Source organism: Mauremys reevesii, linkage group 2 (assembly GCF_016161935.1).
Source record: "Mauremys reevesii isolate NIE-2019 linkage group 2, ASM1616193v1, whole genome shotgun sequence".
Classification (NCBI taxonomy): domain Eukaryota; kingdom Metazoa; phylum Chordata; order Testudines; family Geoemydidae; genus Mauremys; species Mauremys reevesii.
Genome location: NC_052624.1, coordinates 217,738,976 through 217,756,743, shown reverse-complemented (window position 1 = coordinate 217,756,743; position 17,768 = coordinate 217,738,976). Strand labels below are relative to the sequence as shown.

The 17,768-nt window shown below is 43.2% G+C and overlaps 1 protein-coding gene across 2 annotated transcripts in view; it reads left to right on the top strand.

The window, feature by feature from the left end:
- The window catches only part of PXDNL (peroxidasin like), a 299,709-nt gene that overhangs the window by 220,775 nt on the left and 61,166 nt on the right, over nt 1-17,768 (top strand). For both annotated transcript variants that reach the window (XM_039527937.1, XM_039527936.1), the window contains exon 17: nt 15,517-17,020. In XM_039527937.1, the coding sequence (XP_039383871.1) occupies nt 15,517-17,020 (1,504 nt within the window). The remainder of the gene's footprint in view (nt 1-15,516; nt 17,021-17,768) is intronic.

The following is a 17,768-nucleotide window of genomic DNA, read 5'->3' as shown; positions in this document are numbered from 1 at the left end:
AGCTGTCGCCTAGAAGCATTACTTTAATTTAGAAGGGCAGATCCTTCACACCTCTTTTCAGCTTTAGATACAGTCTTAAATTATCTTCACTGAAAGGGATAAAACCCACACTTAGGAAAAAATGGAAATGAGATTTGCAGAGTAACCCAAAGGATGATCAATGGAGTCAAAGAGTAAGAATTCAGACTCTGTTAAAGTATACAGATTTTGTTTTGAATTTCATTTTACAAATGGCTCTTTGGAGTATAATGATGACAGATGCACTCACTCAAATATTTTTCCCCACACAAATCCCTCATGATTGGGCTTTGCTTAGTAACTAGGTGAGTGTCAGGGAGAGATGGACTTTACTCCACAAACCACAGGTAGCAATACAGCTCCTCCTTGGCTGCTGCTCTAATCCTTTGGCTGCAATATTCGTTGTGACCCTACTGTACCAGCTGGGCTTTAGAAGTTTTTGGCAACTAGATCCAGATATTTTCTGACTGTATGGTCACCCCTTTAGCCCATTGTGGTCTGTGTGGAGCTGGTTAAGAGCTCACGGCAGGACTAAGTATTATCTAGACCAAACCTGCTCTTAAAAATCCCCAATGATGGAGATTCTACAACCTCCCTGGGCAATTTATTCCAGTGCTTAACCACTCTGACAGTTTGGAACTTTTTCCTAATGTCCAACTTAAACCTCCCTTGCTGCAATTTAAGCCCATTGCTTCTTGTTCTATCCTCAGAGGTTTAAAAAATACACAATTTTTCTCCCTTCTTCTTCTAACAACCTTTTATGTACTTGAAAAGTGTTATGTCCCCTCTGTCTTCTCTTCTCCAGGCTAAACAAACCCATTTTTTTCAGTCTTCCCTCATAGGTCATGTTTTTTAGACCTTTAATCATTTGTGTTGCTCTTCCCTGGACTTTCTCCAATTTGTCCACATCTTTTCTGAACTGTGGTGCCCAGAACTGGACATAATACTCCAGTTGAGGCCTAATCTGCGCAGAGTAGAGCGGAATAATTACTTCTTGCGTCTTGCTTACAATACTCCTCTAATACATCCCAGAATGATGTTTGCTTTTTTGCAACAATGTTACACTGTTGACTCATATTCAGCTTGTGAATCATTATGACCCCCAGATCCCTTTCCATAGTATTGCTTTCTTGGCAGCTATTTCCCATTTTGTATATGTGCAACTGGTTGTTCCTTCTTAAGTGGAGTACTGTGCATTTGTCTTTATTGAATTTCATGCTATTTACTTCAGACCATTTCTCCAGTTTGTCCAGATCATTTTGCATTTTAATCCTATCCTCCAAAGCACTTGCAACCCCTCCCAGCTTGGTATCATCCGCAAACTTTATAAGTGTACTGTCTATGCCAGGGGTCTCAAACACATGGCCCATTGAGTTATTTCCTGCAACTGCCAAGCTCCCCTCCCGCACTGCCCCCCTCCACCCCAGAGTACCATGTCCCCACTCCTAGGGGCAGGGAGGGAGCAGAGTTGGGGTGAGGACTTTGGGGAAGGGCTTGGATTGGGGTGGGGAGAAGGATGGGAAGAGGCAGGGCAGGGGCGGGGCCTCATGGAAGGGGTGGAGTGGGGGCAAGGCAGGGGTGGGTGGTGTCAGTGATGTGGCCCTCAGGCCAATGTACTAGCCTCATGCAGGGCCGCCCAGAGGGGGGGGGCAAAGGGGGCAATTTGCCCCGGGCTCCGCAGGGGCCCCCAAGAGAACAGCGGAGGCTCCCGCCTCCGCCCCTCTCCTGGAGCCTTAGCACATCAAGCGGCGTGTCTCAGCCGGGGCCCCTGAGCCCCGCCCCGCGCCGTGTGGGGAGGGGGCGGGGCTGGGAGCTTCGGCCTGAGCTCTGCTCCCTCCGCTGGGCCCGGAGTTCCCAGCCCCGCCCCCTCCCCACGCGGCTCTGAGCGGGACGGGGCTCAGGCCCCGCCGGAGACACGCTGCGGCTGTTCAGCCGAGGCTGCGCGTGAGGAGGGAGCCGGGGGTAAGAGGCTGGGGCTGGGGCTGGGGGTTTGGCTAAAGGGCAGGGAGCCCTGGAGACAGTCAGGGCAGAGGTTGGGGGAGGGGGGCAGGGAATGGGGGGTTGGATTGTGGGTGTTCAGGGGGGGTGGATAGGGTCAGGGCCGCCCAGAAGGGGCGGGGCAAGAGGGAGCAGGAGCTTCTTCGCTCCCGGTCTCCGCCGGCGGGGGGTCCTTCTGCTCCAGGGCGGAAGGACCCCCCACTGGCGAATTACCGCTGAAGCGGGACCCGCCACCGACGTGCAGCCCGGTCTTCGGCCCGAAGACCGGCGGCGAGGGGGGCCCCCGCCGCCGAATTACCACTGAAGACCAGGCTGCACTTCGGCGGCGGGTCCCGCTTCAGCGGTTATTCGGCGGCGGGGGGCTCCTGCCGCGGGTCTTCGGGGCACTTCGGCGGCGGGTCCCGGAACGGAAGGGCCCCCCTGCTGCCGAAGACCCCGGGCCCCCGGAATCCTCTGGGCGGCCCTGGCCTCATGTGGCCCTCGTGTCATTTGAGTTTGAGCAGCAAAGAGTCTTGTAGCACCTTATAGACTAACAGACGTTTTGGAGCATGAGCTTTCGTGGGTGAATACCCACTTCGTCGGATGCATGTAGTGGAAATCTCCAGGGGCAGGTATATATAAGCAAGCAAGAAGCAGGCTAGCGATAACGAGGTTAGTTCAATCAGGGAGGATGAGGCCCTCTTCTAGCAGCTGAGGTGTTTCTCCTCCCTTGGTTTTCACACCTCAGCTGCTAGAACAGGGCCTCATCCTCCCTGATTGAACTAACCTTGTTATCTCTAGCCTGCTTCTTGCTTGCTTATATATACCTGCCCCTGGAGATTTCCACTAGATGCATCGAAAGTGGGGTGTATTCACCACGAAAAAAATCAATAAAAAAACATCTATTAGTCTATAATGTGCCACAAGACTCTTTGCTGCTTTTACAGATCCAGACTAACACGGCTACCCCTCTGAGATTTGAGTTTGAGATCCCTGCTCTATACCATTATTTAAATCACTGATGAAGATATTGAACCGAACCGGACCCAGAACCGATCCCTGCAGGACCCAACTTATTATGCCCTGCCAGCATGACTGTGAACCACTGATAACTACTCTCTGGGAACAATTTCTAACCAGTTATGCACCCACCTTATAGTAGCTCCATCTAGGTTGTATTTCCCTAGTTTGTTTATGAGAAGGTCATGTGAGACAGTATCAAAAGCTTTACTAAAGTCAAGATATACCACATCTACCACTTCCCCCCATCCACAAGGCTTGTTACCCTGTCAAAGAACGCTATCAGATTGGTTTGACAAGATTTGTTCTTGACAAATCTGTGCTGACTGTTACTTATCACCTCATTATCTTCTAGGTGTTTGCAAATTGATTTCTTAATTATTTGCTCCATTATCTTTTCGGGTATGGAAGTTAAGCCAACTGGTCTGTAATTCCCCGGGTTGTCCTTATTTCCCTTTTTATAGATGGGCACTATATTTGCCCTTTTCCAGTCTTCTGGAATGTCTCCTGTCTTCCATGACTTTTCAAAGATAATTGCTAATGGCTCAGATATCTGCTCAGTCAGCTCCTTGAGTATTCTAGGATGCATTTAATCAGGCTCTGGTAATTTGAAGACATCTAACTTGTTTAAGTCATTTTTTACTTGTTCTTTCCCTATTTTAGACTCTGATCCTACCTCATTTTCACTGGCATTCACTATGTTAGATGTCCAATCACCACCAACCTTCTTGGTGAAAATCGAAACAAAGAAGTCATTAAGCACCTCTGCCATTTCCACATTCTCTGTTATTGTCTTCTCCCTGTGATACAGCAGGCCCAGGGAGCAGGGATAGAGGGGAAATATATTAGTCCTAGGCTAATTAGGGAGTGGTTTCCTGTAGACTAGGGAGGGTTGCTACAGGTTAATTGGAGCACCTTTAGTCAATTAAGGCCATGTCAGGAACCTAATAAAACCCCCTGCTTCAGACAGTCAGGGGAGGAGGAGGAAGGAGAGCGGACTGGAGCTTGGAGGTGTGTTGTGAGATTTGAAAGACCAGAAAACCAAAGTAAGGAAGACTGTGCCCCAGCAGGGCAGGGAGATGACCCCAGCCCCTAGTGTCTAAGGACCGAGGGTAACCCCTCCTAAGTGGGGAAAGAGGGTAAGAAACCCACAGGGGTTGTGAGGGGCAGGGACTCAGAGTGAGGAGCAAACCCAGACCTTCCCCCACTTCCCTCCTCTACCACCTTTCTGGGCTACTAGCGGTGCCCTCGGTGCCTAAGAGCAGGGGCAAGAGGTGGTGTCTTAGCCCCCTCACCCCGAAGAAAAGCGCGGGATGTACCATATGAACATCTGCCATCTTGTCACACCCCTCATTGAGTAATGGGCCTACCCGATCCTTGGTCTTCCTCTTGCTTCTAATGTATTTGTAGAATGTTTTTTTTGTTACCCTTTATGTCCCTAGCTAGATGGATCTCATTTTGTGCCTTGGTCTTTCTAATTTTGTCCCTACATACTTGTGTTATTTATTTATATTCATTCTTTGTAATTTGACTGAGATTCCATTTTTTGCAGGACTCTTTTTTGAGTTTTAGATCATTGAAGTTCTCCTGGGAAGGTGCAGTCCCCTGACTATTGTGGGTTTCCTTCACTATGCAGTGAAACTACCAAAAGGAAAGCCTTATGTGAATTTCACTCATACAGAGCTGAGTAGAAAAATACTCACCTTAACTGTTTCCCTGAATTTTATTACTTTGACTCACCAGGAGTGCTGAAGAACCCTTCGAGTCATTGTAACAAATCAAGGCATTTTGTGAATAATGTAAAAGGTGATAAAAGTGCATCTGGGTGGCAGAAGACAAGAGGGAGCTAGCATGTGTTTAATGAGGCAGTTGTTCTCTATGCTAAGAGCTTGTTCTAGTCCAAGAAATGCAGAAACATGATAGCATGCTGCTGGCACTTGACTAATGGAATCCTTTTAGCAAACTTGTAATCTCTTGCTCTCTGTAAACAATGATGCTTCTTGTTTCCTGTATTTGATTTGCTCACCTAAAACACACTTTGTTTTCTCCACTTGGTTAATTTTTTTCCATGGCATTGAGCACTGTTGTGCCTCAAATTCTTTATGAAGAATGAGTGCAGGAAGGGTTATGTACAAAATTCCTTTTCAGCTTTTACATAGCAATGATGGTATGGTATGGTTTTTTTTGTTTGTTTGTTTGTTTTCCCCACATAGTCATAGTTAGAAGGCTAACTGCCCTCTTTCCTGGTCTCTGCGAGCACACAGTTCAGGTCTTGGGTATCTTGCCCTTATCCATCTTGGAGTGCAATTCTATCTTCTAGACTGGAATCTGGATACAACAGGTCATCTGTGCCAACCATGATTACTGAATAGGCCCCAGTAGATATCTGCATTTCTTCCCTTCTGGGAGCCTGTAACCAGTGATTTAGAGAATAACAGCCTTCTTAGGGTTATTAGAAAATGCAACAAAGCATTAGAGAGAGTGATTTCAAAGTCATAAACAGGCTGTCCACATATTTAGTCTCATGCAACCCTTCACTACAAGCTAAGTTAGATGGGTTCCCCATTTGAGTTACAGAAAAAAAAGCCAAAACCAACATAAGCCTTTTTGGAAATCCAGACACTGTTGAGACTGAGCCAAGTGTCAGTTTATCCCTCAGACTGTGTGTTCACTAGTCTATTGTCTACTCTCCTCTGACATGCCAACACACCATCTTAGAAATTCATTCCATAAACCCCATTTTGGGGTACAGATCAACATTCACCACTGAGCACCCCCACATTCATCTCTCACATAATAGTTTGTGAGTTTTCAGAATGTCTGTGACACAATTAGAAAGAGAGAGATTAGTGGTGGATATATAAACATGTCATTTCTAGAACATTGGTTCAAGTGCGCCTCAAGTTCGTAGAGACCGAACACCATTCAAATCTATCAGTTCTTCTCATTGACCTGGTGCTTTCAGTCCAGTTCCTGGTGGACATATCCACATCAAACAAACAAACCATAGTTACAACTGGCACTAGGTGGCTCTCTTGTTTTCAGCCTCAGAGAATGGCTTAATGGGCATGATGGCTAGCTAGAGTGTCATTTTTAGATTCTATTTTGGAACCCAGCCCAGATGTGGATGGTCAGGTCAAATATGTTAGTAAGTAAGGTGGTGAGAAGAAGTTTACATGGTCTATTCATCTGTTCTTTTATTTAAGTACCTTGTAGGTCTATGCTTTTTGTTTCCCTTTGAAATTGTCATATTTGTATGGTGCCACCCTCTCTCAAGCTTCCAGATCCAGGGCTGTAGCCTGGTGTGGGTGGAGACTCATGTCTCTCTCCTTTCTGCCCAGGATATTTCCAGGGTGCACACTTCCCTGCCTTCACTGTGTTGTTCCCAGCAGAGGCAAACTGCCCAAGCATTCCTGCTTGCTTTCTCTTCAGAGATGGACACAAGGAATTGTCAACAGTTATAAGTTACCACACAGTTCTTTCTATGCAAGCCTATTTTACTCTTCTGATAAAAGCACTACAGAGAATACATTTAAAAACAATAAAAGAACCTGCATGCATGCTAATAAGCATACCGGATATCACATCAATCAAAGGAGTCTTTCCAAACATTACCCAAGGGGTTTCTTTTGTGGTGATAAATTCATTACAGCTTCAGCTCTGAATAAGCACCCTAAAATATGTTTAGTCCACACTTTATACAGTTATGGGGTCTTTGAGCTGGGTTTTTCAGAACCAGGTAATTAGTAGACAATGGGTTTGCCTCTTCAGGGCATAGCTTCAAAAGGATGGATTTGAAGTGGGTTATTTGCATTCCCCTTACTCCCAGTTCCTTCTTAGTATAGCCTCCTCACAGCTATTGTTCCAGAAAGTCCTTTAAAGTTCCTAATACCTTCCAAAGATTGCATTATTCAGTTTCCTAGAGAAGTTACATACATACAGTGACATGTACACAATTGCATTTGTAATACAATGGGCCCCAAAGGTATTAAACCTAATTCAATAAGGTTTTACTTAATTCAGTAAAGTTAATTCAGGATATTGTCAGTTTTTCACAGGAGGAAATCTGAGTAGCCAATTTTGCATCAGGTTGGGCAAGAGTGTGTGTGCATTGCGGGGTAGGATGGTTGGCCATTTCCTCTGCCTTAAAGATGGTACAGATCTCTGAAATATGGCATGAGGCAATGGTAATTGCCATTCCAGAGCCTGGGAAGCCGACAAATGAAGCGGCAAGCTCTAGGCCAATTTCTCTACTATGCATGATGTATAAACTTCTTGAACGCATCATCCTTAAAAGAAAACACCCTTTTACTGAGCCAATTATCCCTGTCGAACTGGCAGGCTTCCAGCCAAAACGTAGTTGTTGCAACCAAGTTCTGGTACTCACAACTCACATTGAGGCTGTCAGAAAAAATTAAAGACCGGCACAGTATTTGTTGACCTGTCATCTGCATATGACATTATATGGATTACGGGTCTGATGCTGAAACTTGCAAAAATTATGCCTTGCTACCAAACACTTTGCCTTCTGTGGTCCATGCTGAGTAACAGACACCTATGGGTGTACCTGGGTAATAAGACCAGCTCACCGTGTACCATAAACAAGCTACCACAATGCTCTGTACTGACACCAACACTTTTTAATATTTCCATAAGTGGCATGCCTCCAACTAAATCATTAAAATTTGGGTATGCAGATGATTTTGCCATGACAGTCCAAGCAGTAAACCTCCATGACATTGAGAAAGCATTGACTGAGGACCTCCAAACTATGGAACAATACTTCTGGAAATGGAAGCTGAAACTAAACCCTAGAAAAACAATAGGAAGCGCATTTCATCTTGATAATAGGAATGCCAAAAACACACAAAGTAGCTTTCTGTGGTAAAAATGTGCAACATAATTACACGCCAACATACTTTGGAGTGGAACTCGACTGCATCCTTACCTTCCATGATCACCTTGAGAAGGTAACTGCAAAGATAAAAATGAGAGCCAATATAATTTAGAAACTAGCAGGTACAACTTTGTGTGCATCGGCCTCAGAGTTGCGAACATCTGCAATAGCACTTGTATATTTGGTAGCTGAATATTGTTCACCTATATGGAGCAGATGCAGCCACACGTGACTTGTTGACACCCAGCTGAATACAGTGATGCCGTGTGTCACTGGAACCCTTAAGTCGACACAACGCCATAGGTACATGTTCTTTTTAACTTCACTCCCGCACTGATACGCTGAATTGCTGCAGTGCTGTGAAGCTCAGCGAACCAGTAAAACAGATGTCTTTCTATCCACCAAGACCTCGACAATGCCCCCCCTCCAAATCTCTTAAGTCTTGCAAGCCTTTCTGGGAACATCTGCTTTACCTCATGCAATCGGACTATGATCAGAGAAGGTTTGGAAAGCAGATTGGGCTAAACAAGACTTAAAAAATAAGCACCTTGTGCCGGATCCCACGCAGAAGTTTCCTGGGTTCAATCTTCCACAGTCATCTTGGTCAACTCTGAACCGAATCCAAACCAGTCATGGTAGATGCGGACATATAATGCACAAATGGAAAATCAAGGACTCCCCAGCATGTGAGTGTGGTTCCCTATGACAAACCATCAAACATATTACTACCTACTGCCCAATTTATGAATACGAAGGAGGCATCACTGCAATAAAGTCTGCTACTTCTGATGTAGCCATTTGACTCGATGAAGTTCAAGTGAAATTGTAGTTGCTGCTGTACACCAGCCATATGGAAGAAGTGGTGAAAGATTTAACTGAGTGACTTTGTTCCTGAGTTTCAGAGACAATGTGGAGGACCCAAGGCTTCAGCAGGTGGTGCTGGGGCCTAAGTTGGAGGACTTTGATGGCACAGCAGTATCTCCTGAAGTGTAACTTTCTATATCTGTTTCCTCACTACTGCTTAACACAAGCATACAAATTTATAATTCTCTGTCTCTTCCTTCAATATAGCAATTATTAGAACATAAGAATGGCCACATGTGGTCACTTCAATGGTGGTTCTGACAGTGGCTGGAGACAGATACTTCAGAGCAGGCACGTGGCCTGTCAGGGTAATCTGCTGGCAGACCGCAAGACAGTGTTTACACTGACCATCCGTAGGCATGGCCGCCGCAGTTGCCCACCACTACTTCAGAAGGAATGAACAGAACAGGGCAATTATCAAGTGAGCCATCCTCTGTCATCCAGTCCCAGCTTCTGACAGTCAGTGGCTCAAGGACCTCTACAATATGCGGTGGTGTCCCTGACCATCTTGGCTACTAGCCATTGATAGACCTATTCTCCTAATTCTCTTTTGAATCCAGTTATACTTTGGTTCTTCACAACATCCCGTGGCAGTAAGTTCCACAGGTTGACTCTGTGTTGTATGAAGAAGCATTTCCTTATGTTTGTTTTAAACATGCTATCTATTATTACTATGTAATAACATGTGAAATTAATGTCAAAATTAAAGGCATGATTGTCTCCTCACTGGGTAGGTGTTTAAAAGGCTTCAAAGTAAGGAAGGGACAGGAATTCCTAATTCTGTTAATTCTATGGATCTATGGGGGATGGAACACCTGAGATTGATTGGAGGCTGGATCTATCTGATGTGGGCAGCTGGTCCTCTTTTCTGTTCCTCTGTTCTCCTTTTCCCGTTGGAAAGATACTTCTTTAAGAGCCCTGCTGTCATTGACTCTGTGTATATAATTTATATATATGATGTTATATGATATTGTTCTGGATGAAGGGTGAACCATACCTGTGATCAGTCTGTGGGCACTTCTTGTCAGCAAAAGGCCTGAACCAGAGTTATAGAATTCAAGGTCAGAGGGGGCCACCAGGTCATCTAGTCTGGCCTCGTGTACATCACAGGCCACCAACACCACCCAGCAACTACAAACCCAACAACCGAAATTAGACCAAGGTATCACAGCCCTCAGGAGACTAAACTATTTTATGCCACAGGCAGAGAATAGGAGGGACTGAGGTGCATCTATGCATGAGACCCCTGCAGTGGCAGGGAGCTGGTTAAATGATCTAGACCCAGATGATCTTGGAAAGCAACCCTCACCTCATGCTGCAGAGGAAGGTGAAAAATCCCCAAGGTCACTGCCAAACTGACATGGGAGAAAATTCCTTCCCAACCCCACATATGGCTATCAAATACATGCTGAGCATCTGAGAAAGAACCGGCTAGCCAAGCACATGAGAGAGCAAATTCTCAGTACCACCTCAGGGTACCGACTCACCTCATCCAATGTCCTGTCTCCCACTGTGGCCGTCTTTGATGCACTTCTTTCAGATTTGAATCCCATGATTCACCACACTTTTTACTGGACCACCAGATTCTAGCACCCTCTGTTAACCAACCGTATTACCTCCATGGGGTCCAACTAGGTTTGACATCTGCTCTAGAATTTCCAGGGACAGAGAACAAAGCTGGATTTATTTGGTTATAGCAGCATAAGAATCAGAGAGAAAAGGGTAAAACATAAGAAAAGCCTACATGCCTATTGTCTTACATAAACTTGGCTGTCCCTTGAAAGTTTTAGGTAGGTCCTCACTTATCCCTAATGCCTCAGCAACTGTGGACCATGTTACAATCAGTTTCTCTGCAACTCCTCTGTCTCTCCTTTCCTCCAAGGCTCAGCTTTTTAACTGCTTCTCCAACTTTTTGTTTGAAAGTTCCATCATAAAAAAAAACCCTTGGTTTCCAGCTGGAGACTTTCTACCCTCCTTCCCTCTGAACTAGCCACACCCAATTCCACACCTGCAGAGGTAAGCGTTGAAGGAATTATTGTCCAATGGGCATGTGAATATGGCTATTTGAACCCAGTAGCTTTTGTAGGTGAAGTTCAAACTGATTTAACTCTTTAGATGCCCTTTAGCCGGAAACACATTTACCACCAAGCCCATAGACAGATATAAAATTAATACAGAACAATACGGATAATTCCCACGTTCTCCACAAATATACATTATGTCTATCTTTTTTAAAACACTAGATTGGGTGACTGACGTTACCTGTCATTGATATTTCTTGTACAAAGCCTGTTACATCAGATAGGATTTAGAGAACGTGTTGGGTGGTATATTAAACAAACTAGCCATAAGAAACACTAACAATTTGAGATTTGCTGTTATCAGTGATCACATTCTGTGCTTAATTTTTTTATATTATTATTGTTGTGCTCTTACAAATAAAAGACAATTTCCTTCCATATTCACAGCCTTTGATGTTATTTTGTTTTCATACGACAAATGTTATAAGTGGATGAAACTCCTTGTGCAATGCTTTTGTATAGGAGCCAAATGTTCAGCACCTGTTTTGTTTTTTTTCCAGTGAGAAGTTGTTCCAGCTATTTTTTTCTCAGAGCTAATAACAAGTATATTTACTATAAAACCAATCTTTTCCTTGAGTTTGTTTTCATGTTACTTTTTAATCTTTAATATAGAAGATTCAGAGGGGTAACAACTTTGCATGTGCTGATGGAATCTGAACTTCTAGTTCAGGGATTGTGTTTTTCCCATACAGGGTAGTTAATATCAGAACATAATAAGCAAATTATTATTTTATAATTTTATTCCAGGTAATTTGCTCCATAGCACTCTTCCTCTGATTTACCTTAGAGTATATTCTTTACTGCTATTATGTTTTAAATTATAATTTAAGTGCAATTCATCTACACCATTCATATTCACATACAGTAGGGATGCATCCATATAATCACTATTGTATTTTGAAAGAATTGGTCCCACTAGATAACTTTGTTATATGTTGTCACTCCATTATATCATAACTTGGAGTTAATCAGAGGCAAAGAAAGTTTGAAGTGTATCCCTTTCCAACCAATCATGTGAGCCATTGCCAGTTTCCCTACCTCTCACATGGCTAGTCCAGGGCAGGGATATAAATGGAAAAGGGAAGCTGTTGCAGGGGTGGCTAACTCATAGACACTAAGGTCAAAACAGGCGATCATGATTATCTAGTCTGATCTCCCATAAATTGCAGGGCACAGAATCTCACCCACCTACTCCTGCAATAGTGCTATAACCTGTGGTCGAGTTACTGATGTCCTTGTTGGGATTCCCTCCGAGACCGCTTTCCACTCAGTTTCCCAAGAACTCAGTTCAACTCCAGCCTTTGTCACTCAGGTATCTTTATTTGGCATACAGCTGTGCTACGCTGAGTTGATCAAACTCAAACACAGGGGGAATAGATGCAGGATACATCACAGCACCAAAGTTACACAGAAACCCTCTCCTCTAATGGTTAGAAACTTCCATCTAATATCAAGCCTAAACTTGTTGATGGACAGTTTAAATCCATTTGTTGTTGTGCCAACATTGGCCATTAACTTAAATAACTCCTCTTCCTCCCTCATGCTAATCCCTCTGATGTATTTATAGAGAGAAATCGTATCTCCCCTCAGCCTTCTTTTTGTTAGGCTAAACATGCCAAGTTCCTTAAGTCTCCTCTTGTATGGTAGGTTTTACATTCCTCTAATCATCCTAGTAGCCCTTCTCTGCATCTGTTCCAGTTTGAATTCATCTTTCTTAACATGGGAAACCAGAACTGCACCCAGTATTCCACATGAGGTCTCACCAGTGCCTTGTATAATGGTAATACTTCCCTGTCTCTACTAGAAATACTTCACTTGATGCATCCTAGGATTTCATTATCCTTTTTCACAGCCATATCACATTAGCAGCTCATAGTAACCCTGTTATCAACCAATACACCCAGGTCTTTCTCCTACTCTGTTGCTTCCAGTTGGTACATCCCCAACTTATAGCAGAATATAACTGTGACATACCCATGCTACAGTCCGGACTAACGAGTAGACATATCACCCCTGCCCTCTAAGCTGGGGTTCCCTGTACATTGCTTTGCAGCTGTAGCCTCCAGCTTGGACTTCTCACAAACAGCCTCTAGCTATGTCTATCTGTGTGTTGCAGCCAGCCAGCTGCACCTTGGCTCTTACCAGCCTTGGTTATAATGCAAGGTGACCCCAATAAACTCTGTCTTAAATTTTCTCCCAGAAATATGTCCTGTACTGTGCAGCCCTCTCCAGGACAATAGAAGTATTATTAAGTTAAGTCCATTATTATTTTAAGATAATACTATGCCATCTTACTAGTTCTTCAGACATTTCAATTTAAACACACTGGATTAGATAAAACAATAAAACAAAATTATTAACTACAGAGGGATGGATTTTAAGTGAATACAAGTAATGAGGCATAAAAGTCAGAAACAGTTACAAGAAAAATAAAGATAAAACACAACTAATGTCTAATTTACCAAACTAGGTTAAATCAAAACAAAGTTTTTCTCTCCATATGCTTTCAACATTCTTACTGGTTAAACTTCTTAGGCCAGGACCTCTTCTTCAGTTTTAATGGCTGCTTCCTTTGTCCCATTTTGTTCAGTGAATCAGTGGACAGAAAGGGAGGAAGAGAGGAGGTGCCTTGGGGTGTCTTTTTATAATTTGTTCCCTGTTTTGAGAAGCATTTCCAGCTGGGAGAAAGGTAACAGGCAGCCTGTGTGGAAGGCAACTCCATGCTGTTTCTTTGCTAAGATGTAGATATTTTTGCCCTTGTCCCCTTTCCTGCCAAAGAATGGCCACTTAGCAAGGAATGGCCCATCAGCCTTGTTTACACCTGGCTGAGGCATCAGCTTGCTCTTTGTCTCTGAGGAACGGGTTTGGCCTACTCCATACTTTTAGTCGTCATCTCAGCTTATGTTTATAGCTTCACATATAACACTGCTACATGCATTTTGCCATAATATTATTGGTCAGCAAATTGAGTTTTTAAATCTCTCTCAAGGCATACTTTGTATAAAGATTATTGCAATAGTGTTCAGGGTGTGGACACAGGATACATTCTGTCACAACTACCTAAGTACATGACCTTGCAGTCTGCACCATTAAATTTCATCCCATCTCTATTACTCCAGTTTTTAAGGTCATCCAAATCTTGTTTGATATTCTGGTCCTCCTCTGTATTGGCAATGTCTCCCAACTCTGTCATCCACAAATTTTGTTAGCATACTCCTATTTTTGTGCCAAGATCATTAATTAAAATGTTAAATAAGATTGGTCACAAGACCAATCTACTAGGAGCCTCCCTCCATACTGACAGTACACTTTTCAGTATGACGTGTTGTAGTCTCCCATTTGCCCAGTTACTTAGTAACGTACATTTTGTAATGGAGTTTATTATAAGAGAAATTTATTGTGAGCAGGGTGTGGCACTGACGTACATTGAACTACAATGGAAATGTGTAGAAGAGCTTTAGAGGACTGTTTTCAGTAGTGAAAATATTATAAATAACTGAAAGAATATTCTGATTTCTGCAGGGTATTTTTGTGTGGTTTATGGAACTGTAGAAATTAGAGATGGAGAGGATATAAAAACTTCTACCAATAGTCTAGCCCATGCCAATCTCAGATTCGTTTCTACAGTATACTTTCCAGTGCTTTATTCAGTTCAATTTTAAATTACTGAAATGATGGATCATTCACCATCTTCAGTGGGAGTGTCTTCTGTAGGCTAATATATTTTTCTGTTTAAAAACAGCTTTCTAATGATCAGCCTATGTGTTCCTTTGCCCAATTTCCTCCTATCAGTTTATTCTCATCCCCTGGTGCATTCTTTCTCTTTGATGTTTTTATCCGCCAAATACTCCTAGTCAGTTCTAATATCCCCCTTAGCCTTTGTTTGGCCAAGCTATTACATTTCTTTTTATCTTTCTTCATAAATCAATCCCTTCAGCCCTTTAAATATTGTCAGTTGTTCTCTGAATTTTCTCCAGTTTTATATAAACTTTCTGTCATTCAGATTCAAGAACAGAATGCAGTATTCTCAGTCTGGTTTCATCAGCAATTATTACCTCCCTAGTCCATGACACAATGTCTCTGCTTTAAAAACAGAAACAAAATCATTTTTTTGCTCTCCTGTTGCATTGCTAGCTCAAATTTAATTTGCACTATCACTCTTAGTCCTCTTTCAGCATTACTGCCTTCCAAATATCTGCCTCCCATTGATAAGGCTTCTCTCCCTCCTCCCTCATCTTCCAGCTATATTAGCTTGCATTTTCCATCTTAAATATCAGTTGCTTTGTTACCTGCCCATATTTCAGACCTATTTTATAGAGTTTTAGCATTTCTGTATATTATTTTTTAGCCCTCTCTGGTATTCACATCCCACCCCACTTTAGCTGTTGTTGCTATCACTTCAGTGTTTTCTCCACAACCCAATCCTGACCCCTGTTTAAGTCAGTAGGAGATTTGCCATTAACTTCTCCAGGAGCAGGAGCAGACCACAGTCTATCAGAAATTGAGTAAGGCCTATATCATGACAAACACTTTATGATAAAGAGACTTTTATCCATGTATACACACCATTAATTACTATTGAACTTAAGAATCTTACATGGATTCTTACACTTCTCTTTTATATGAGATCAATTAATTTCTTCAAATGTTGTGTTTCAGAGTTTCGCTACAATGACCTGGTTTCCCCACACTACCTCAGTCTGATTGCCAATCTTTCTGGATGTACAGCTCACAGGCGTTTCCCAAACTGCTCTAACATCTGTTTCCATCAAAAGTACAGAAGCTACGATGGAACATGCAACAACCTACAGCACCCAATGTGGGGTGCCTCTTTGATTGCTTTCGAACGGATCCTTAAACCTGTGTACAAAAATGGCTTTAACTTACCCAGGAGTGTCAGTCATGACTCTTTGTATAATGGCTATCCTCTTCCACTACCAAGGCTTATTTCAACAGAAATGATTGGTACAGAGACCATAACTCCTGATGATAGGTACACTCATATGCTCATGCAGTGGGGCCAGTTTTTAGACCATGACTTGGATCAGACAGTGCCTGCACTGAGTATGTCACGTTTTTCTGATGGACGCTCTTGTAGCTTAGTGTGTACTAATGATCCACCTTGCTTCCCCATCATTATTCCTCAGAATGATCCCCGAGTGACAAATTCTAAATGCATGTTCTTTGTTCGCTCAAGTCCAGTTTGTGGTAGTGGGATGACCTCTTTAATAATGAATTCAGTCTATGCAAGGGAACAGATAAACCATCTAACATCATATATTGATGCTTCTAACGTTTATGCAAGCTCTGACAGGGAGTCAGAAGAGTTAAGGGATAATACAAATCAACATGGTCTCCTCAAGGAAGGCCTGCTTGTGCCATCTTCTGGAAAGCACTTATTACCATTTGCCACAGGTCCCCCGACTGAATGCACAAGAGTTGAAAATGAAAGCTCTATACCTTGCTTCCTTGCAGGAGATCACCGAGCCAATGAGCAGCTGGGCCTCACAGCCATGCACACTTTGTGGTTCCGTGAACATAACCGCATAGCAAGGGCACTGTTGAAAATGAACCCACACTGGAATGGAGATATTATTTACAATGAAGCCAGGAAGATTGTTGGTGCACAGATGCAACATATTACCTATAGCCACTGGCTACCCAAGATCCTTGGTGACCATGGCATGAAGATGATGGGTGACTACAAAGGTTATAACCCCAATGTGAATGCCGGGATTATTAATTCCTTTGCAACTGCAGCTTTTAGGTTTGGTCACACATTGATCAATCCGATTCTTTATCGCTTGAATGAGACCTTTGGCGAAATCCCACAAGGCCACCTTCCACTCCACAAAGCTTTCTTTTCACCATTCCGGATAATCCAGGAAGGTGGCATTGATCCACTCCTGCGTGGCCTTTTTGGCATTGCTGGTAAAATGCGAGTATCTTCTCAGCTTTTGAACCTGGAGCTGACTGAGAGGCTTTTCTCCATGGCACACTCAGTGGCTCTGGATCTGGCAGCTACGAATATCCAGAGGGGGCGTGACCATGGGATTCCTCCATACGTTGACTATAGGGTTTTCTGTAATTTAACCTCAGTTGAGAAGTTTGAGGATCTTCACAATGAGATTAAAGAGCCAAAGATTAGAGAAAAGCTGAAAAAGTGAGTATTAGTGAAAATACACTTATTGTATGTGATACATGGCAGTTAATACTGTATCTTAATGTCTCATCAGAGGCCACAGAAAGTCTGTTTTTAAATGCTTTTAAAATTGCTTAACTGTAAACTCCCTCTTAAAACCTTAGTCACACAGTGACTAATCTTAGTCTCCCTCTCCATGCAATTTCCTTTCTTGTTTTTTCAGACAGGATTGATGAGATCTCTCTCCTTCCAGATCTCTATCTCCCTTCCTCTATCTTCCCTCAGCCTTTCTCAGCCCTTTTCCTTCTTCCCGATAACTGGCACTGACCCTTTTTGCCTGCTCTCCTCAAGTGCTCCACCTATGTTTTTGACCCCATTCATCTCCCATCTGAACACTTACCCCCACTTTTAACCTCTCCTCTACTCTTCTAATTAACTTGTCATTCTCTTCTGGCTTCTTTCTTTCAACATACAAGCATCATAAGGTTTCCCCATCCTCAGTCCTATTTATCTCTCCAGCTATTCTCCTTCCTTCCTTCCATCCTGTCATCTCCAAACACACCGGATGAGCCATTTAACGCTCTTTACTTGAGTTCCTTTCCATCATCTCCATCCTGGATCCCTTGCCCCCAGTCTGGCTTTCACCCTTTACACTCCACCAAAACTGCTTGCACAAGATTTCTAACAAGCTTTTCTTGACCAAATCTATAGCCCTCCTTAATTTTTTAGCTGTGTTTGACAGTGTTAATCATATCCTCTTTCTCAGCAT